The 24088-nt window shown below is 36.1% G+C and overlaps 1 protein-coding gene across 4 annotated transcripts in view; it reads left to right on the plus strand.

The window, feature by feature from the left end:
- Positions 1-24088, plus strand: part of mio (GATOR complex protein mio) — a 294475-nt gene that overhangs the window by 243920 nt on the left and 26467 nt on the right. For 3 of the 4 annotated variants that reach the window (XM_090384080.1, XM_090384083.1, XM_090384084.1), the window contains 3 exons: positions 4990-5062; positions 5174-5354; positions 15594-15771. In XM_090384080.1, the coding sequence (XP_090240206.1) occupies positions 4990-5062; positions 5174-5354; positions 15594-15771 (432 nt within the window). The remainder of the gene's footprint in view (positions 1-4989; positions 5063-5173; positions 5355-15593; positions 15772-24088) is intronic. The other variant, XM_090384081.1, reaches the window with a different exon arrangement.

The raw sequence follows: 24088 nt of genomic DNA on the forward strand, positions 1-24088 counted from the left end.
TGTGGCTGAAGGATTAAGATGGCAGGCAGTGAAAGTGGAACTATTTTCTATTTCATTTTTGAAATAGAAAATTTGATATACATCATGAATACAGTAAAATTGCTTACAAAATATGGCAAAGTTATTGGAAGCTTTATCTACTGGGGTGATGATAAAATTGTCTTGTAATTCTATTATATGTTTTTTAAGGTTGTAGTAGGGTGTGTAAAAGTTATTGTACAGTTTATAGGCATTAGATATAGCTTTTACAATGTCATGATAGACAATAGTGATTCAATTTTGGTATGCTTCATGTGTAATGTTGTATTTTGAAGCAAGTTTGTTAGCAAAATATATTAGATTTAAATATAATACTTTGTTGATATTATTAAGGTTAACTTTATTTATAGGTCTGTATTTAAAGCCTTTGTTCATAGCAATTTTTAGGTCATGGTTCTTAATGATGTTAAGATTGCCTGTAATAATATATCCATGATGTTGCTCAATATAAGGGACATAAATGGGGTTATTGCAGTGGCATGGACGATCAGTGGGTAGAATATTTCCTGTGTTGGTAGCTAGTTGTTTATGGTTACAAATTTTTAAGCCTAATGGAGGATTGTAGTTGTAAGCATGATGTATATCAAATTTGTATAGGCTGTTTGAAGGCAATAGGTTATTATGCTTATTGAGCAATGAGGACCATGATATATTGTCAAACCATTTTTGTGTAAATTTAATATTGCAAAATTCAGTGCAGTGGGTAGTAATATTGCCAATTCTATAAAGACCAATGTATTGTATAATGTGTTTCAGTTGGATATTGTTGAACCTGAATTTTTAACAGAATTAAACTAAAGCTTTAAGGATAGATTTTTTGATGTTAAGAAGGAAATGGTTTATTATATGTAAATTAAGAGTATTTTTTGTCTTTATTTATTTAAAATACTCCTTTTTTCCTTCCCCATTCTCAATTTAATACCTCATTTTTATACCATTTGCTTGTTCCAAATCTATTTTTAAAATACATTGATTTCTTATTTATATAAAATAAAATTCTACACTAGATTACACATAATTATTTTAAACATATTGATATTAACCATTTTTATCCCATCTCGATACTTATTTTTACCTAAATAAATTATACTACATTGGGACTAACCTTGTCCATACTGTATTAGAAAGTGCTAATTTCATTTTCATTCCTTTTTGGCCTTTCACTTTTCTTCTGCTACTATGGACAAGTATAGAAATGCAGTTCCTGATACATGGTCAGGTGTAGTCCCCTGATGAAATACCTCATCATGTATTAATATTTATTTCAGCCGACATCAGATGAAGCATTTTTGCATTAGCTATATTAGACCATTTACTAAAAATGTTCTCCCCCATATCTGATGACAGCTATACCATTTTCATTTTATTTTTATTTTTATTTGCATTTTATTAGTATTTTGTTGTACTAATTTTACTTTGCAGTTCCCCCACTTTATATTGGCTTGGCAATTCAGCCCTTAATTTATTTAATTCATCACAACCTCTAAGATATTAACATTCTTTCACCTTTCACTTAATCTACTACTCTTCTTTTTCTACTTTCCTCACCCTTATAGTTACTGGCACCTTGTGTATCTTTCACACCATTTATGCATACTTAATTTAATATTAATACAACTTATATATATATATATAAGTTGTATTAATTTACACACACTGTATATATATAATGTGTGTGTATATTATATAATATATATAATATTAAGATGGTGTTATATTATGTAAATGATAAAAAACAAAATGGGTTTGATGTGGTGATATTTGAGGATTCTCTGTGAATCCTCCATCAGATCTAAGTGAAGCTGTAAGTTAAGAATGGAGAAACAAAATTTACTGATTGGTAAATTACAATAAAATACATGATCAAGCTACTATAATTTTTCATAATTTTTTTTAATGAGTAAGATGACAAAAGACCTTAATGAAACAATTATTTAGAACAGGAAATACTAATTACATAATGATTTTAAATAGATAGACATGGTGTCTATAAATTATTCACCTGATTATGAAGCTTTATTAAAATTTTATTGTAATAGTTATTGTAAAACAGTTTGCTGCACATAATAAAGCAAATCAAAGAATTTCTTATCACACAGCTGCACTTCAATAAACCTCCATATGGCCACCTTTGGTAGCACATAGAATGTCAAGACAGTAGCTGATTTCATTCCAAGTGTTTTGAAGCATTTCTTGAGAAATGGAAATCACTGCCTGTTCAATGCGGTCTTTTAACTGTGTGATGTTCTTAACTTTTTTTGCATACATCTTGTCCTTTACATAGTCCCATACAAAGAAATCTATAGGTGTGATATACGGGGAACAAGGAGGCTATAGAATGGGACAATCCCAGCCAATCCATCAGTTAAGAAATTTTTTATTGAGGAAATCATGCACTTGCAAGCAAGCAAGCTCCAGTGTGATGGTGCCCTATCTTACTGATAGAACATGTGGCTGGGGTGCAGCATACAATTTGAGAATATCTAGGTAATTTGTAGAGTTCACATTGTTCTTGTGAAAGTAAAATGGCCCAGTCACCTGACTGAAGGACACGTTTACCTTGGGTCTATCACATTCACGTTCACGAACTAAGTGTTTCAGATCCCCATAAGCGACAATTATGTTTCAGCTTTTTCAGACATGTGGAATGTCACTTCATCACTGAAAATTACATTTTCCAGAAAATGCTCATCTTCATACAGTTGAGAATGTGAACATTGAATTCTTCTTTTTTTGATTTGTTGTGAGGCTTAATTTCCTGGATGATTTGCAATTTTAAGCATAAAGTTTCAGTCTCTTGCAAATCACCCTGTGCAATGTTGCTTTCAGTATTTTACAGCTGCAGGCTTGCCCAGTGGATGGATTTTGTAGGGCTTCTGGTAAACACTTCCTGAATTTCTGAAACTTTATCTGCAGATACACTAGGCCTACCTGCTCCTTTCTGAAATGGTTTGAAACTGTTTCAGCCATTGTCTCGTTGATCTTCCATAGGTGCATCTTTCAGGAATTCTCATTGAAAATGTCTGTTTACAGTCACTGGATATTTGGTATCCTACAGCCACGAAATACACCTTGCTTTTTCCTGCATTTTCACCATTTTAATGCTATACTGTTGCAACGTTTGCTGGGATCAAGACTGTAAACCGCATGAGAAAAAACTCAATGAATTTCTTTGACAAATGCAGCAAACCATTTTAAGATATCTATTACAATAAAATTTTAATTGAGCTACATAGAATCAGATGAACAATTTATAGACACCCTGTCTATAAATAACCCTTCCACCTCTAAGGAGAGGTGGAAGGGTTATGCTCTTTGTTTAAAAGAATATTAAATCTAAAGCAGTGCATCCAGTTGACATGGGTAACGAGTGCAATGTTGAGTCAGTTTGGTGTGATATAAGCACTGGAAAAACAAAATTGAGAGTAAGATTGTGTTATAGACCTAATGATTGTGATGAGTATACCAAACATCTATACAGAGAAATAGTTGGCCAGCAAATCAGAATTTTTCATAATGGGGGGGGGGGGATTTTAATTTTCCAGATATTGACTGGAATTTGTGGGTATAGTCACTCATACACTAGCAAGGTTTTTGTAGATTTCTTGGATGACATGTTTACTAGCAGCATGTTAGAGAAACAACAAGAGGAAGCAATACTCTTGATCTGGTTATCCATAGTGCTTCTTCATGCACTAAGAATCTGCAGGTAAATCTACTAGGTGGCAGCGATCACAGTGTTCTTATGTGGAATTTAATTAAAGGCATACTACAGTCCAGTAGTAAAGGGAAAGGCTTTTGCTTTTGTAAGGTTGACTACAGAGGTCTCAGACGTTTTTAAATTGTGTGTAGTGGGATCAACTGATGATGTTACCAACAGCAAATTCTAAATGGGAAGTATTCAGGGAAGTAATTAAAGGAGCTACTAGACTTTTCATACCAATGAAGAAATACTGTTCAAGGCTGAGACTTAAATGGATGTCAAATTGAGACACGTCACAGAGAAGAAAAGTGCATGTGATGCGTATAAAGTATCAGGTGATACAAATGCCTAATAATAGATATAAAGTAGTCTGTAATCAAGTCACAAAGGAGGTTAGGCAAGCTAAGACATTTTATGAGAAGTCTCTCACAAAGAATGCAAAGAAAACAGCAAAGATATCTATGCTTATATTAACAGTAGAAGGAAGGGTTTGAATTGCACTTGGCCCCTTGATGTTCATGGGTTATTCCTGCTCAGGTTGCAGACAAAGTGAATAGGTATTTTGCATCAACATTCACCCATGAGGAATTCTTTAGGGTAGGGAGTGCCAGAAGTTTATCAAACTTTAACTAGGAGTTAATGACCTTGTGATAACTGAAAGGAAAATGGAGGAGAAATTGTTGAGGATGGACATAGAAAGTCACCAGGGGTGGTGGAATCTATCCAGTTATATTAGAGGCAGCCAAGTTCATAAGCAAACCCTTAGCCATAATTATGAGAGCATCCTTAGATTCAGGGGAAGCCCCTATGGACTAGAGAGGTGCAGATATATCCCAGTTCATAAGGGGGGGGGGGTTTCAAAAGGTAACATGAGTAATTACAGACCTGTTAGCATAATGTCTGTTGCAGGGAAAAATAGTGGAATCACTGATTAAAGAAGTAATGTAGGACCATTTTGCCAGACATACAGTTATACTGCACTCACAGAATGGATTTGTCAAATTCTCATTTTGGAATTTTTTGATAGCACCTGTTAAATATTACTTACCTTTGCCTTAACTATTAATAAATATCATTTGTTTATATTTCTATTTGTGATGCTAGTCATTAATATAACATACCGTCGCGAAAAGGGTTAGAAATGTGAAATTTCTAGGTGATGCACTTTCTTTGAACACCAATGTACTCTGCAAAATCCAAGATATGTATATATATCCTTTTTTTTTTTTTTATTATTATTCATTTAGTTGGTAGAATTTTTAGAAAAAATGAAAGCCAAAATGATTGAAAATGGTAGCCTGGAAGGACTTTTACTGACTGGTAAGTAAAGATATCTTTATCATAAATTTCATGCTGCATAAATTTGCTTTGGGATGCATTGTCAGTTTCTTAGGTTATTTTTTCACAGCCATTGATTATTTTGTAATGCAGGGTTGTCTTTAGATGGACTTGCTCTCCTTCAACGGTATGTTGATATTACTGGTGATGTTCAGACTGCAAGTCTTGTAGTTCTTCATGCTGTACCCAGTGCTATTTCTCAAGACCAAAGAGTTCAACAGTGGGTACAGAGTTACTGTGAACTCTTGGATAGTTGGAGGTTATGGCATCAGAGGTAATTACTTAAGCTTATTAAGTGGATTTAATTGGTAGTGTATTGCATAACTCAGATTTTTTTTTTGACATCCACACCATTTTTTAATTGTCTTGTTTTTGATATTAGCTTCTTTCTGCTCATTCCTTTCATTGTCATCATGAATTTGCCTTTTAGAAAGGTTATTCCATAATATAGTGTTCATTTGTTTGAAGAATTGTTTTTTAACTGTTTAATTTGCAAATGTATTATTTATATGCAAGTATAAACTTGTGTTTATACTTTGTTTATAGCATATCATGTTTATTTAATACACTATAAATAAATATTATGTGTTAATTAATCGTGTTTTTGGAATGCAAGGAAAGGTTCTTTTAATTTTAAATCTACTGAAGAAGACCAGTAGTGTCAGAATGTATAGTGTCTCTAAATTGTAAAACTTTAAAGTTATATTTTAATATTAATCGAAAATCCATTTTAATACAATTTTTCAAACCAGTGCAGTGAATTGTTTCTAGTTTTGATATTAGCATTAGCATTAGTTGAGGCAGTTCTCCTCAGTTCTCCCCCCCCCGAGTCACAGCACTCTGGGGGAGAACTGAGGGGGGCGATTCTCCAATGCATCACAGCCTAAAAAAATGTGCAACTTGTGAAATGTTTGCTGAACTTTCTGAAACAGAACATGATCTAGCCAAGGAGGATGTCTTTGTGTGTGCCAGGTGCAGAGATTGTCTAGAAATTAGGCATCGAGTCAGCATTATACTGGGTGTCCATGAGAGCTTGAGGTGTAGTGTAGATTCCCTCGAAGAAATTAATGAGGGGCCCGTCAAGCTCTCAGCTGCCCAACTCTATGCCGGAGCTCACTCCTGGGCATCAGGCAACACAGTGGCAATCTCCAAGGCAGAATGCACTGGTCCCAAAGGAACTAGTTATTGTTGGAACTAGTGCTTGTTGTCAGGGAGATGGGGAATATATTGTGTAAAAAGGATAGATGGAACAGGACCAGGGTATGTCTGCCAGGGGCAAAAGTTGATGATGTTGTAAAGCATATATCTTTTAAGGGCACAAAAGATGATATTGTTGTACATGTTGGCACCAATGACATTAAAAGTAGGAGATCTGCAGATTTACTTAACAAGTACAGGTCAATGTTGCAAAAAAGTTGTTGTGAGTATGGGTTAAATTTGAAAGTGTCTGCAATTCTGCCCAGACACAATAAGAGGGAGTACATGATGGGAACCTTGTCAATCAATTCGGCCCTGGAGAGAATGTGAAAGGCTCAAGGGGTAGAATTTTTTTCAGCGTGGTCTGTGCTTGTTAACAGGAGAGACTGCTTCTACAGGGATGGGATACATTTAAATGTTGTTGTTATTTGGTTTTTAGGAGCATTAGCAACTAAGGCCATATTGCTCCAGAGATGCAGTGGTTATTTCTTGATCTTTCTGCATCCTCCGTATTTGGTGGTCACTGGCTCGAATCCCAGTCTGATCAAGAAGCGTGTGCTATGCACTGCTGCTCCTGCCCACATGGCTTCAGAGGCACCTACACTTAAATAGAAAGGGTGCAAGAATATTTGCTGACGTTATCAAGGCAGTGTTAGGTGGGTCGGAAAACCGCTAGCTTGGGGGGGGGATTCACAGACTAAAAGGTTAAAAGTAGCTGCAGGCAGAGGTGAAGGAAATTCTTGCACTACTTCTATTAGAATAAGCAGCGGCCTGGAGCGAGGGGTGCTGGGGGTTTTAGGGACTGATGGCAGTCATCGTGAAACAGGTGGGTATAAGAGATGTGTTAGGATAACTAAGAATAAGAATACATGCATGTATACCAATGCTAGAAGTATAATAAATAAATTTGATGAATTTGAAGTGTTGGTCGAGACATCAAAGGCGAATATTGTTGGGATATCAGAGACGTGATGTCACATTGATATTAGGAATGCAGAATTGGAATTTGGGGAGTACAATGTGTACAGAAAGGATAGACAGGATAGGAAGGGAGGAGGTGTCATGCTGTTAATTAAGAAAAACAAAATCAAAAGAAGTACATCCAATTTATATAGATGAACAGTGCACCGTTGAGTCAGTTTGGTGTGACATAAGCACTGCAAAAGCAAAAATAAGAGTAGGAATGTGTTATTGGCCTAATGACTCTGATGAGTACAATGAACAATTGTACAGAGAAATAGTGGGCTAGTAAATCAGAATGTCTTATAATGGGGGATTTTAATTTACCAGATATTGACTGGAACTTGTGGGTTGGTCACTCACACACTAGTGCAAAGGAAACCTGAAAACGTCATGAAACTCAGATCTTGGCAATCAAAATTATGAAATAGCTAGAGAATTGCATAAGGCAATGAAACTCCGTATTTCACAGAGGCGTACAAATTTATCACAAGTTCTTCAGTATTTGCAAAGCAGGACACAAGATGATAGCAAATTATTTCCCAGACTTAATAAAGATACTACAGTGAAAATTATACTTCGCTTAATAAAACTTTAGAAAATGATGAACAGAATTCAACCCTAGAAGACCAACATGGAACAGAACATCAGGGTTCCACAAATTCTTTCCAAAACAAGAAATTGCCTGACTCTAATGAGATACAATCATTAAATTATAAACAAATTAGTAAGTAATTAAAGACTTAACTGTTCCTGCTAAAAAAAAGTTCAAAGCCTAGAAAATATGGTTGAAAAAGGAAATAACATTTTTTGAAGATGAGGGAATAAGAGGGGGTAAACCTGCAACTCGTCTACAACTATCTCGGTATAATAGCATCATCCAGCATAGAATCTGAAAGGGTGTTTTATGCCGTGAATCAAATGTTTACCAAAATTAGATTCAGTTTAAACGATAACACTATTGATTGCTTAAGAGCTCGCTTTATTCAGACAGGTAGTGTAGGTGCTTAAACATAACTAAAATTTGCAGTTTCATGTATATTATTTTGTTTTTAGAATAACTGTATTTTTAATAATTTTTTTTGTCAGAATATTTAGTATTGTAATAAAAGTTTGATTTGAAACATTAATTCAAGTAATTGTAGTACTTGTTTTTTTCCTTACTTTATTGCACCTAATTGTCATCAAAATTTATTGAGTAAAATGTTTGTTTTTGGAATACCGGTATCCTGGTTTCATAAATTAAAAATACCGAAATATCGGTATTAAGATTTTGGCTGGTATTGTGAGCCTTACTCGTGTCCTACCCCATCTATTCCTCTTGCACAACATATTTCCCTGACAATCAAGAATCTGCCGTAGTCTCAACAAAAGTTTTGTACTTTCTTAAGTGCTTTCTAAAATATCCCATCTAATTCAACACGGCATAGTATAAAATGAAGTTCTTAAGAACTTAATTACTCATCTCTTGATGCTTGTAAATCAGGATTCTGAATTACCTTAACCTGTTAACATTGGCACTCCTGATCATAAAAAAGATGGTGGCACCTCAGCTACGAGACCCAAATTTTATTTTGTATTTCTGAAAAAAATTTTTGGTTTTTTGAATTTTGCTTGTTATATAATGGATTCCAAACTTATTGATGTTATATTTTTAATGAAAGATTTTAATTTAAAAATATTTTTGCACATTTTAAAACTTATTAACAAAACAGATAGAGGGAAAGTCGTGAGGTGGAAATTAATGTGCAATAGATGTTTTTGCAGTGCCACTGGTCTAGTATGTGTATTTCAGTAATATTTTTTCAATGGCTTGAGAAATTTTGAATTTTTTTACTAGATCGTTGAAGTTATTTGGTCTCAAGGTGAAAATTGCATAAACTTAGTTGCCAGGAGGGTTTCCCCCTCCTGGCAACTAAGTTTATTACCCAGAAAGCAGAAAACTGACCAAGGAGTACACACAATGTCAGTATTACACACAATATACTGATACTTTGTAGCATTAGTTGCTTTGGTGCTAAATACATATGTAACCTCAGCTTACCTTGCAGTAATGCTGATATCTGCATAATAGAACTTACTGCAATCCTTTACCAACTATAGGCATTACATTTCTTAAAACCATGCCACATTTGGCAAAACCAGTAGGAAATTAGGTAGCCTGAGGCTATGCTCAACACCTAAGTTGCCTATTCCTTTACTAAACACAAAATAACATATTTAAACACAAATATTTAAATAATATAATGAAAAGTAATAAAATAAATTTTATTTACCTTTAACACAGTGCTATAGCAAGGTAATGACAGGGTAAATAAATATTCGGTCTCAAGGTGAAATAAAACATTAAAACAATTTGAAACAGAGTAATTAAAAGTTTTTAATTACTCTGTTTCGGTATTCTACTAATGTATATAGATATTCTGTTATTCCGTCTTTATTTCTAAGAGCCACACAGTGTATTGTTCTACCTTTTATATTTCATACATCGTGTTGACTGCATGTAGAAGGTTGTTCTTCAAACCCTTGTATTATGATAGGCAGGTTATTACAATATGTAATACTGTACAAGGGACTCAGGTGACCCTCCTGCTACACTTCATCATCATCATCATCTTGTTTATCAATGTCAGGCAAGTATAATGAAGTGGATGACTTGGTGACATTTTAGTTGATAGAAGGTTGTGGATGGATAGATATTGTCTTTAAAAGACTTGGGACAATTGACTCTTTTTTCATTGATTCCTCTGCCTGCTTTATAGAACTTCATTAATTCCCCCAATCTTTACTTGAAGTTAAGGCTATGTTCCATAAATGGATTGATTTCAATAAAGTGATTGGCAAAATTGGAAGTAATCAGCATTTCTTTGTGAAGGGTCATTTTGAGTTTTTCAACCATGACCTCATCCTCATTTTCACTAGAAAACTATTAGCCCTTCAAGATACTCTTTAGTCTCTACTTTCCAAAGAATAGTTTACTGATAAGGATCATAAGAGGATGTTAAAGATGTTCCTTATTTTTACAAGGCTGCATATCAGTTAGAATTTCACCTTACAAATGTCGCATTGCACCTCTGCAGTAAGTGAGAAGAAACTCTGAAATCAGTCTTAGCATCCTTCCAAATTTTACCCTAGCAGGAATTTTTTTATTTTTTTATGAAAATCCCAAACACGAGAGGTATTATAACCTATAGTACTTGGTACCGTGCTTGGTTGGGTTGGAGGTTGAGAAGATATTTGTTGACATTAGACTTGAACTTCTGTAGACTGTAATTTTCAGGAAATACGTATAAAAGAAGGTTGTTCCAGAAAACAGCAGTTGAATTAATAAACGAGGAAGATAAAAAGTTGGTTCTGTGAGTTTGAAGTTGGACAGTAAATGGATGTTGGCTGGTCGCAGCACAAGTTCGGGCTGTTTTGAAAGAGAGAGCAGGAATTATAGCAGCCAATTCAGAAGAACAGTGCCCATGAAAGTATCTGTAGAAAAGGCATGCAGCAGAAAAAGTACATCTATGAGACAGTGAGTGGAGAGACTCTGTTAGAGATGAGTCATTAATTAACCTAACTGCCCTCTTCTGAATGGAATCAAGAAGCCTGAGAGAAGTTTTGGGGGTACCGCCCCACATGTGGGAACAATATTCCATGGTAGGGCAGATTTGCGATTTTACAGAGTGAACAGCTGTTCTGAAGAAAAGTAACGCCAAGAGCAAAAGAGAAAACTGTTTTTTAGATGCAAAGGAAGCAATATTTGTAATGTGCTTGTGCCAAGAGAGATTAGAAGTCAGGGTAATCCCCAAAAGAGATATATCGACTTGGCTAGAAATCGGAGTGTCACCAAAGATAAGCATAGGAGCGTAAGAATCCTTTTTAGCGAGATATAAGACAAGACTGAGTTTTAGAAGGATTGAAATCAACTAAGTTGTCTTTGCCTCACTGAAGGATTACGTGGAGATGAGCATTTAAGGAATTGGTAGCAGATATTCGAGAAGTTGAAGCTGATTGAGCAGGGAAAGGTTTCTCAAAATGGAAAGTGGAATGCAATGTGCTGTCATCGGCAAAACTATGGATAGGCTTTCCAGTCATTGGAAGAAGGTCATTAATATACAAGAGGAAAAGAGTGGAGGAAAGAACCGAACCTTGGGGGACACCAGCATTAGTGGAAAAGTTAGAAGACAGAACCATCAACCATCACCCTCAGTGAGATATCAGACAGAAAACTGGATAACCAATTACAAGAAACAGTTGGCAAACCATAAGATGGAAGCTTGTTTAGAAGAGCTTTATGCCAAACATGATCGAAATCCTTTGAGATATCAAGAGCAACTGTTTGTGTTTCACCGAACTTTTACATTGAATTAGTCCATAAATGGATAACGTACGCCAGAATATCACCAGTGGATCGACACTGACGGAATCCATACTGGTGATTGTTGGTCAGACAGAAGTTTAAGAGTTGGCGGTTAATTGATTTCTCCATTACTTTAGAAAGAGATAATTGGATGGAAGGGATTTGTCACCCTTTTTAGGAACTGGCTGGATGTTGAACAAATTTCAAAGCAGAAGGAAAAACACTTTTGTAATAAGAAAGTGAAAAAAGGCGGCAGAGAACAGGTATAAGTTCAGGATCACAGGTTTTGAGAACAAGTGGAGAAATACCATCAGGACCTGGAGCTTTCATAGCATCAAGGTTCATCAAAATCCTTCTGACGGAAGACCTCAGGAGGCATTGAATGGTGCCTGTTGGGAATGGTGGGAGGTGTTTTACTAAGATCATTAATACATGAGTTGGAAGAAAAAAAAGGGATGCCAGCAGGGCAGCTTTATCCTTGGCTGAAGGGACAACAGAACCATCTGGTTTTGACAGAGGTGGAGATGGGCAGAAGTTGCGGCCAATAGCTTTGGCAAAAGACCAGAATACTCAACTACCATTAGGGCAAGAAACAAGTTTTCAAAATCTAATTTGGGCAGATTAATAACTGCTTTAGAATTGTTGCGAGCTTTGGTGTAGGCAGAAAATGAAACTGAAGAATTGAAAACAAGCCAATTACAATATGCAACATCCTTCTCTTGAACAGCCTTAGCACATTTATTGGAAAACCAAAGTTTAGATAAAGGACGAAATTTTAAAGTGGAGTGTGTGATGAAGGATTCCATTCCTACAAGAATAATTTCACTGACACGATCTGAGCAAACTTTGACATCAGAAGTTTCGAAACAGTAATCCGACCAAGGAAAAGAAATCTCGCACGTCATCCCATTTTGTATTCTTGTAATGCCAAACAACACAAGGTTGGGAATAGCCAAGAGATAAAGGCTTCCGTAGCCGAGTGGGCAGGAGTGGGAGTGCAGTAGCACACGCTCTTTGAGTAGACCGGGGTTCAAGCCCCTGACTGCTGAATACGGTCGATCTGCCAACCCGCACTGGACCAGCGTGGCAGATTATGGTCCATTTCCCTCATCATGAATTGTGTTGAGGAGGCTTCCATCCTGCAGTGGGTTGATAATGGCTGCACTTTACTTTTTTTTAAAGGCTCCATTGGAGAAGAGACAATCACAAAGTTGTGAACTGAGGTGCTTAAAGGACCACTTACTCCGACCATATACTTAGAAGGGTTGTTTGTGAGAAAAAGATCAAGCATGTTGGCTGTATGGTTAAGATTGTCTGGTATCCTTGTAGGTAAATGAACAATCTGTGCAAGGTCATTAGTAATTGCAAAAGCCTCAGCATCTCGACCAGCTAGGTCGGTATGACTAGAAAATGGAAGCCAGCTGGAGTTGTGAACATTAAAATCACCAAGGAAAATTACCTCACTGTTAGAAAAGTTGGACTGGAGAAAGTCAAGTTGCAAAGAGCTCCAAGTGATTAGTGGAGTTGGGAGAACGGTAGAGACAGCAGATGAATTTGACAGAATGCGGAAGAGAGATTAAGCCAGAGAAGATCGAAAAGAAGAGATTCCAAATTACCAAGTCTCTGAGAGGGAATATCGGAATGGACATATGCACAAATACCACCTTTGAGGTGAATAATTTTGGCAATTGAGATGAGCAGTAGTTGAATCAACCGATAACTGAGATTCTGTCAGAAAAAGTACATGGGATTTGGCAGACTGCAAGTGGAAATGGACATCGTTGAGATTAGAATTGAGATCATGTTTATTTTTGAAATGAACTAGGAAGTGTTTGGGAGGTTTAGATCTTTTCGTAGATAAGCTTACTCTATTAGTTTGATAATTCATGGTGTATTCAATAGTAAGAAAAAGTGGGGGGGGACGTGCTGTATGAAGTAATGAAATTTTTGGATATGGCGTACACATGGTAAGAATATATCCAGATCCTTGACATAACATGGCCTCGACAATGTCCCCCACATACATACTACTCGGACTCCCTCCAGTCACTATCTGGCAGAGTAGAGGTAGCAAGATTATACACTAGCTGATCCAGAAGCCTCCAAAAGAGTTACCAATAGGTTCGGTCCGGTGTGCTAACTAGCGGCTGGCCTGCAAACACCGTTTTGGAGCTGTATTCTTGATGGGAAACAAGAATACAGCTCTTACTCTCGAAATTTAAGGAAGATTGGATATCGCCATGATATCCATCATAACCTCAAAAGTCATCACTCATACTGCATGATGGAAGAGATGGGGTAGGGTTGACCAGAACTTAGCTCTGGAGACTAAACATGGGTTCCACCAATTCAAGTCTCCAATAAGGAAAGTGGTGGTATTGCACCGGTTGATGAGAGTCATCTACCACCTAGTATTGCCTGGGCACCACACCTCGACCCCTGCTTATGTTGGTTCACACCTGGGTGGTCACCCACAGTGTGCTTATGCATGGGGTTATACCCAGGATTTCTATCCACCATCGTGAAGGTGTAAACAGAGGATTTAGCTGTCACAGACTATCCGGACTTCGCCGAAATTGGGTCCACTTGACTTGAATGTTACCCGAATACCAGTTCCATCAGCGTTTTAGATTGCCAGGTAGCAAGTACAGCTTGTCTGGCATATCTGAGAGAATGTCTGTGACAACCTCAAGGACCAAGGCATTTGATGTTATTTTTCTAGCACCACTAATAGTGGTGCTGTAAAAAGCTGTATGGCTTTCAAGGTGTGGGTGAAAGAATGGCATAATAGCATTTTGGTGCTGCTGTCACACCATCAATTTACTGAAGGAGTGATGTCATGTTGAGAGGCAAGAATATTACTTTAATAAAGTAATCAAAACTGGGTTGGTGACTCAGAATGACTGAGTGATTGGGTGCATTGTTGAATATGAGTAACCCATTTTTTTTTTTTTTATTCTTGAGGTACTGCTCTATCTTGTGGATAAAACCATCGTTAAAACAGTCCATGAGGATGGCAACAGTAATCCAATCCCATGCCTTGTGGTTAGATCTCAGAAAGAAAAGGTGGTGGTTCTTATTTTTCCTCTTTAGAGCATGGGGAGTCACCATTAAATAAACAAACATAGGTTTGATACTCCAAAGTCAAAAAGCAACAGACAGGCCAGTTGTTGTCATTAAACACCTGCTCTGATATGTAATCAATCTCCTGAATCAGCATCTTCAGTTCAGGAAAAATTGCATTAGTAACATTTGCTAAGGCTGCTTCTCCTCACAATTTTTATTGTTGTGCAAACAGTACCTCTTTTTAAAATTTTTCATACCAACTCTTACAGACTTGAAATTTTGTATAAGCATTTGGCCTTCTTATGTATTTCGTACCAGAAATTGTAATTGCATTCTTCTTGATGGCTCTAATAATTAATTTGTTCATCCCCATAAGGTGTTCTGCTGATATTACACTGTCCACCTCTGAAGCACTACCTTTCTCTCCTCCAGTGTCATATTTGCCCATAATGCCCTTTTAACTCTAAGTTCACTTTTAGTACTCATTCCACACACTCAAGTGCAAAAAATTTAAAATACAATAATGATAAAAATGTCAGCATTAATTATGCAGGAATGGGTAGAATGTTGTATACAGTGATTCACATGAACACATAGTGGTGACAATGTGAAAAAATATACATGTGATTAGGCTAAATTGTATGTAAAACAAGATAATGCTTGGTAAAAATTGTGTATAAAAAAAAAAAAAAAAAAAATCCTAAATTTGAGGTTGATAAAATTTTGCTGAATACTGCAAATTTGTGCATGTGTGTGTACATGTAAGCCTATCAAGTGAAAGCAAATACTGCCATTACATTGTTAAATATGTCTTCAGGAATTGATTCCTGATATGTGAAATGAAATTAAAAGTGCCACCAACAAAAATAAGTGTATCAGATATAAATGGAACTATATAAATAGCCAAATTTAATTTAATTCTGTAGTATTACATATTTTAAGGGCCCAATTTGATGTACATTGGTTCAAGGCTAATCCTTCTAGTCGTCCTCCACAGCAGGTATTTGTCAGTTGCAATTTCTGTGGAAAATCCCTTTCTAGCTACCTTCAGTATTTAGGACCAGTTGAAGGTTCACGCTCATTTCCCCGGCTTGCCATAACAGCTGCTAACAAGTCAAAGGTTTGTAGTTTTTATTCTGGTTGAATAGTTGTCTTCTACAATTTAATAGAAAAATTAATAGAGTTTAATGCAGAATTTTTCATAATGGAATTTTTTCTATAATGCTTTGTATTCTTTACAGTGGAAATACCAAGAAATTGTATTTTCTTGATAAGAAAATAAAATTTCTTGGCACTTCTATTGCAAAAGAATAAAAAATGAACGAAATTGTAATAAAATTTTTGTAGCTTACTGAGAAAGGCAGAACAATTCAAAGAACAATAGAAATTCAAAGGCATAAAAGCTAATACTATAATTAATAATTCAAGTGTTTTTTTTTTTTTTTTTTTTTTATGTTGTCTTTTGAAAATATTGAAGTGGATCTTGAAATGAACAGCTGAGGTTAGAAAACATTACTCAGAATTTGTTTAAAACAGTTGGTATTATGTTAATTTTTTTCAAGATTGTTCGTTATGCATAACTGAAGTTGGCTTTATCAGACAGAAGATTTAAAAAAAAAGAAAATCTCATCTTTTCTCTCCCGTTTATATTGCAGTTAGTCTTGGTCTATTTAAGAACAAATGACCAAACCAACATTGTATTTTTGTTTGGTCATTGAAAAGTTGTGGATTTTATTGTGGTATAAAAATCTTTTTACCATAATAAAATCATTTATTATTCTGCAGTATATATTACACCTTTACCAGGATACTTAATTACTTGCAAACCCAAGCTTCTGTTAAAAGTGTTACAGTAAATATATTGCTGAATAATAAATGATTTTAGTGTAGAAAAATCAGTTTTTAAACCCATCCATGCAGCAGTAACCCAATTCCATGCCTTGTGGTTAGATCTCAGAAAGAAAAGGAGGTGGGTTGTATTTTCCCTCTTTAGAGCATGGGGAGTGATCAATCAATAAACAAGCATAGGCTTGATACACTAAAGTCAAAAAGCAACAGAAGAGACCAGTCTTGTTGCCATTAAACGCCTGCTCTAATATATAATCAATTTCCTGAATCAGCATCTTCAGTTCAGAATCAAGTGGAGTAGTGACACAACCTGCTGAGGCTGCTTCTCACCATAATTTTTATGTTGTACAAACATACCTCTTTTTTAAGTTTTTCATACCAAGTCGATATAGATAATTTGTATCAATCTTTATGGATAATTCCCACAAATAAAAACAACTCATTCAGTCTTGATTAAAGAAAATTGTATTGAGCTTCAAAAAATTTATTTAAACCTGTTAGAGAATTTCAAATTATATAAAGATAGAAATTTTATAATAAAAACATTTTTCAGTAGCATTCATAACTATTGACCTGGTAAAATTATTTCTTGAGTTAACCTAAAAAATAAGATAAGAGAGAGTCTTGTAAATAATTTTTTCTGTATTTCTTTGGATTTGGGTTATTTTAATCTATAGGATTGCAAACCCTTCCTACAAACTCAGCTTTGTTTGGTTTTTTTTTTTTTTTTTTGAACAAAACTGGCACATCGTCATCATCAGCCATTTTCAATCAATCCAATGCAGGATGAAGGCCTCTCCAGCAACTTTCCAGTTCCTTCTGTTTTGTGCAATGGCCATCCATTTACTACCTATAAACTCATGAATTTCATCTGTCCATCTCCGTCATTGTCTTCCAGGTTTTCTTCTAGCTCCTCTTGGGCACCATTCTGTTATTCTCTTAGTCCATCTGTCATCATGTCTTCGAGCTATGTGTCCTGCCCAAGACCATTTTAGTTCTTTAGTTTTGATAAGAATGTCCTTTAATCGAGTTTACTGCCTAATCCATGTGTTTCTCTTCTTATCTAACAGTCTGATTCCCAATATAATTCGTTCCATTCTTTGCTGTGTAGTTCTCAGCTTCTCTTTCATTCTTTTGGTGTGCCCAAGTTTCACTTCCATAAGTCATGGTGGGTAGTATAAATTTGGTTCATTATTTTACGTTTCAGACAAATTGGGATGTTGCTCCTCAGTATGTGATTATATTTCCTGAATGCTATCCATTCAAAATTTATTCTTCTCTTGACTTCCAGCCATTTATCATTATTACAGCTCATGACTTGTCCCAGATAAGTATATGACTCCACCTTTTCAATTACTGCTCCTTCAATCATTATATCCCTTTCTATGGCATACTTGTTCATGTTCATCATTACATCATCCTTACTAACTCTGCATAACTGATTACGATTTTCCTCTAATTCTTTGGGATCGTTGCTTATGACCACAATGTCATCTGCAAATTGTAAATGGTTTAGGTACTCTCCATTCACATTGACTCATTTCTGCGACCAGTCTAATCTTCTGAAACCTTCCTCAAGGGCAGCAGTAAACAGCTTCAGAGATAAGTGTGTCTCCCTGTTGAACTCCTTTCTGAATTTTAAATTTACTACTGTCTTTGTCTAGTCTAATAAAGGAGGTAGCGTTCTCATATATTTTCTTCAAAATCATAATATATGGGGTATCTGTGCCTTGTCTTTCCAGTGCCCGAAACGTTGCCTTATACTGTATGGAGTCAAATGCCTTTTCATAATCCACAAATGCCAGGCATAATGGCGTTTTATATTCATTTGTTTTCTCCATTAGCTGTGATATTACGTGAAGGTGATCCATAGTTGAGAATCCTGTCCTAAACCCAGCTTGCTCTTTCGGTTGATTCTCATCAAGTATTCTTTCTAATCTTATAGTAATAACTCTTGTGAACAACTTGTAGATGTGGGATAACAAGCTTTGGTCTATAATTTCCAATTTTTGATTTATCTCCTTTCTTATGCAGCAAAACTATGAGTGCATTATTCCACTCCTTAGGCATCACACCTTTTCTAATGCATTTTCTGAATAGTCTTGCCAGTTTTTGTACCATGTCTCTTCCTCCCAATTTTAACAACTCTATAGTAACTTCATCTTTCCCCCGAGCTTTCTGATTCTTAATTTTCTTCAACGCATGTTCTACCTCATCAGGAAAGGATATCGGGTATGTCATATGTGTTACTAATTTCCGATCCATCTTCCCCACTGCTGGCATCATTCCCTCGCTCCTTGTATAATTCTCTATATGCTATTTGAATTATGCCTTCTTTGCTATTTATAAGGTACACCATCGGTATTCTTCAGTTTCAGTATCATTTGTCTTTCTGTATTACTGCTCATGGCTGCTGATTTAAGTCCTTTGTTTTCCCTTAATGCTTGTTCTACTTTTCTTGTGTTAAATCTTCTTATGTCCTCTCTGAGTCTCTTTCTAATGGCTTTGCATAACTCAGTATACTCAATTTTCTCCTTGTCAGTGTTTATCTTGCTCTTCATTTGTCGTCTTCGGTTCATCATGAAAAGTGTTTCTTCACTGATTTTTTCTTCTTTGGATTTCTTTTTATCTATAGGTTTCTTAGGCTTTATCACTTTCAGAAAGTTGTAATATTCCTCGTCGATATCTTGGTCCTGAGCCGCCTGCAGAAGCTCAAACTTGTTCTTAAGTTCCAGTACATACTGCTTTTTCTCCTCTTCTGTTATCTCAAAGACCTTTGTATTATTTACTCGAGTCAGTTTTTTCCTTTCTTTTCTTACATCTATATCATATGTGCATCTTACCATTCTGTGATCACTTCCAACATTTACCTTGTTCAGGATGGTCACATCATTCACGATATACCTCCTGTTAGTGAGGATGAAGTCGATTTCATTTTTGGGTTAATCCATTTGGGCTCTTCCATGTCCACTTTCTGTTTGCCCTTTTCTTGAAAAAAAAAGTGTTCATTACTAACAATCCTCGAGATTCTGCAAATTCCACGTCTTTCACCTCTTTCATTTTTTTACCAATTCACCAATTCCAAAATTTCCTATAGTTCCCCTTTCTGTGCTGTTTTATCTCTTTCTAACTGTAGCATTGAAGTCGCCCATAATGATAGTGTACTGGAATTTCTGCTCATCTAGAAGACTCAATTTTGGTGTACATTTCTTCAACCTCTTCATTACATGGCTTGATATTGGTGCATAAATCATTATAACCTTTAGCTTGTACCTCTTAGAAATCCTGAGTAGTAGTCTTGACACCCTTGGTGATGTAGTTTTGAAATCCAAAATTTCGTTTTTTTATATCTTTATGGACCAGAAAGCCAACTCCACCTTCACTCCTTTCACTGTTTCCATTGGTGTACAGTAGATTTCCACTTGATAAGCTTATAAGTGATTCATTTCTTCTTCTTGTTTCAGCCAAACCGATGATATTCCAATTCACATTTTCTAATTCCTTTTCCAACTCTGATATCCTGTCTTCACCGATGAGTGATCTTACGTTGTAACAGACCAAGTTCAGTTTCCGTGCATGGCAGCCTTGTCATACCCAGAGATTCTTAGCACCCTCTGCTTCCACTCTGATCCTCTCGCTGCCATAAGAGGGGGGAGTGAAAGCCGCTGTGGACTGAAGGCCATTTGTTTCGTTGTGCTGGAGGAGTTGGTCTTTTCCTCTTCACGCTGACCAGGCATCTTGAAGAGAACCACTCTACATGTTCATTGCCACCTAGGTGATGTAACAGGGCTTACCATCAAGAAGGTGTGCACGAGTGGATTTTAGTGAGGCAGGCCAACTGGACTTCTCCTAAATCTTCTGAGATAGAAAGATATTGAATCCATCAGTGTTTTCGACTGTGTGTCTGATAATACACAGAATACCTGTTCCCCTCTAAGCCACTGGCACATGTACTGTATTAAAAATGATAATAAAGTATCAATAAAAAAATATCCAGAGAATCTCATTCTATGACCCTTGTAGTTATAAGCATACATTTACTGAAAGCATTGGGATTTATACAGTGGATATATGATAGGATGTATCTGAAAAACTGCTGTCCTAGTACTAAGTCACTTGTTTTGCGAGAATGCTGTTAATCTGAAAAAGACTTTAAAAAAGGAACAGAAGGACAAAAATGGATGAAAAATCAGGATACTTTAAATTTCCAACTTCTAATATCATTTGTATATCTTATATACCAAGTTACCTAAGTGTTATCTAAGGGCTTAAGTAACTTTTGCTAAGTAATTACATATACTGTGAAATTTGGCTTTTCAATATTATGTCAGTGAGTTATGTTTGCATATTATTTTTTATTTATTCCTCATATAAAACATTTATTTTGTTATAATAAGCATAGTTCTACATATATTATATGTTAATTCTTATCAGACATAAGCCTTACCTTGATTTTGTAAGAAAGGTCCATTTAACCTTCTTTATTAGTTGTATTAGTATATATACATAAACACCTATTATCTTTGCTGTGTATGTCTACATATAATAACTTGTCTCTCAGTGAATGGGTTTTCATGAAATTTTATATTGGGCTCTTTTAGAGAAATTTCTTAAGCTCTCCCAACTTTCATTAAAATTAGACCAATAAACATCCAGCAATTATTTCTTCTCTTCATAGATATCTCACAGGCTATCCATATGCTATATATTATAACTGAAGCACTGGGTATTATGTTGGTTGCTGCACACTTATTGGAGAAATGAATGGGTTGCAATATGGCATATGCACAAAAACAAAATCTAATTGGTTCACATATAAAACATTGCTTTTTTGCATATTTTTTGTTGTCAGTTTACTAAATACATATTAGCATTAGCATGAGTAAAAGCACATGATGCAAGAAAGCAAGCTTATATAGCATCAACCAAAAAAAAAAAAAAAACTCATTCCACTTGCTCCAAATGTTTGTCTAGTTCTTCCTTGAATCTATTTAAGCTGTCAGCTTCTACAATAACAGACGGAAGATTGTTTCAGCAATCAATCACTCGCTGACTAAAGGCAAACTTCCGTATATCAATCCTACAACTGTCTTTCTTCAATTTGAATTTATGCCCTCTCAGATGATTATTCTGAGCAAGAGGGAGAATCTCATCAGCAATGACCATGCTCAAACCAGTCAAGGCTTTATACACGTCAGTCAGATCACCTTGCAGGTGCCTAGCCTCCAGACACTGTAATTTGCAAAACTTAAGCCTTTCTTCTTAAGAGCAACCCTTTGTTCCATTCACTAATCTTGTTGTCCTTCTCTGTACTCATTCCAGCAGCTCTACATCCTTCTTAAAATGAGGCTTCCAGACCTGTATACAGTACTCAAGGTGTGGCCTGATCATTGCCTTATACAAGGGGGATAATCACCTCCTTATTCCTACTAGAAAAATTCCTGTATATCATTGACAAGACACCATGAGCTACTCTTGCAGATCGTCTGCACTGCTTAGAAAACTTCATATCTGCCTGTAAAATTACCCCCAGGTCCTTTTCATTCACTACCACTGTCATTGTAGTACCACACAGTTGATATGTTACTCTGGGATTACTGCTTCCCATATGCAGTAATTTACATTTGTCAATGTTAAACTTCAGTTGCCACCTCTCAGCCCATCTGCTCAACTTTTCTAGATCCTGTTGCAGCAGCGTACTGTCATTAGTGCCATTAATAACCCTGCCATCCTTCGTATTGTCTGCAAACTTGGATATTAAGCTAAGCCTGATCATCATTAATAAATACAGAAAATAACGATGGACCCAACACTGAACCCTGAGGAACTCCATTAATAACATTAGTCCACGAAGAGCAGTGTCCATTGATTACCGCTCTCTGTCTTCGCACACTCAACCTTCCCTTTATCCATAGCAACAATTTTCCTCCAGTGCCACACTGCTCCAATTTGTGCAGCAGTCATCCATGTGCAACAGTATCAAAAGCCTTTCTAAGATCCAAATATATGATATCGAAATTATTCTTTGCACATCCAGTTCCTTTGTGACCACATTGTAGTATCCAATCAAATTGGTCGACAAGACCTCCCCTTAACAAATCCATACTGTGTCTGAATTATTGCTGCTGTCTTGTCTAGGTGATCTTGTATCACCTTTTTAACCAGTTATTCCGTTATTTTCCCTGGAACAGAAGTTAAAACTAACAGATCTGTAATTATTTGTGTCGCCCTTTGATCCTCCCTTGTGAATTGAAGTCAAATTTGCACATCTCCAGTCCATGGGTACCTCCCCTGAGTCCAAGGAAGCTCTCATAATTATGGCTAAGGGTTTGCTTACTTCCTTTGCTGCCTCCTTTAATATAACTGGATAGATTCCATCCACCCCAGGTGCCCTTATGTTTATCTTCAACGATTTCTCCTCCACTTTGCTATTCATTATTACAAAATCACTTAGCTCACTGTTAGAGTTCGATAAACTTCTGTCATCTCCCCACCCTTCATAAACTCCTCATGTGTGAATGTAGATGCAAAATACTCATACGGTTTATCAGTTAGCTGAGCATGATCATCAATAGTCGGAACCATCTATGTTAAGTGGACCAATCTGATTCCACTCTTTCCTTCTAGAGTGTAATTAAGTAACGAACTCTTTATTGTTTTTCTTTGCATCCTTTGCCAAAGATTTCCCATAATGTGCCTTAGCCTGCCTAACCTCCTTTGTGACTTAATTACAGACCGGCTTATATCTATCATAGGCTTCCATGTCACCTGTTAATTTTTATGTATCCCATGCATTTTTCTTCTCTGCCATATATCTTATTAGGTCATCTGACATCCATTTAGGCCTAAACCTTGAACAATGTTTCTTAGTTGGTACGAAAAGCTTAGTAGCGTCCAAGATTAATTCTTTGAATGCTTCCCATTTTGAATTTGCTGTTGGTAACATCATCAGTTGGTACCACAGTATAGAATTTAAATACTGTCTCAGACCACCGTAGTCGCCTTTGCAAAAACAAAAACTCTTCCCTTTACCTCCGATGGTAGTTACCTCTTTGAGTAAATGACACTTCAGCACGCTGTGATCACTGCCACCCAGTGGTTCCTTTATCTGCAGATTGTTAATGCATGAAAACTCACTACTGATAATCAGATCAAGATTATTACTCCTTCTAGTTGCCTCCCGATCATGCCGCTGTAGAAAACAGTCATGCAATAAATGCACACAAGCCTTGCTAGTGTGAGTGACCAACCCACAAATTCCAGTCAATATCTGGGAAATTAAAATTCCCCATTATAAGACACTTTGATTTACTGGCCTGCTCTGTTTCTCTGTACAGTTGTTTATTATACTCATCAGAGTCATTAGGCCTATAACACACTCCTATTCTCAATTTTGCTTACTCAGTGCTTATGTCACACCAAACTGACTCGACACTTCACTGTCCAGCCTTGTCGACTGGCTGTACTTCGTTGGATTTTTTGTGCTTCTTAACTAATAGCATAACCCCTCCTTTCTTCCTATCCTGTCTAACCTTCCTGTACACATTGTACTCCCCAAATTCCAGTTCTGCATTCCTTATATCTGTGTG

Source organism: Mastigoproctus giganteus, chromosome 10, assembly GCF_048544385.1.
Source record: "Mastigoproctus giganteus isolate SK-2022 chromosome 10, ASM4854438v1, whole genome shotgun sequence".
Lineage (NCBI taxonomy): Eukaryota > Metazoa > Arthropoda > Arachnida > Uropygi > Thelyphonidae > Mastigoproctus > Mastigoproctus giganteus.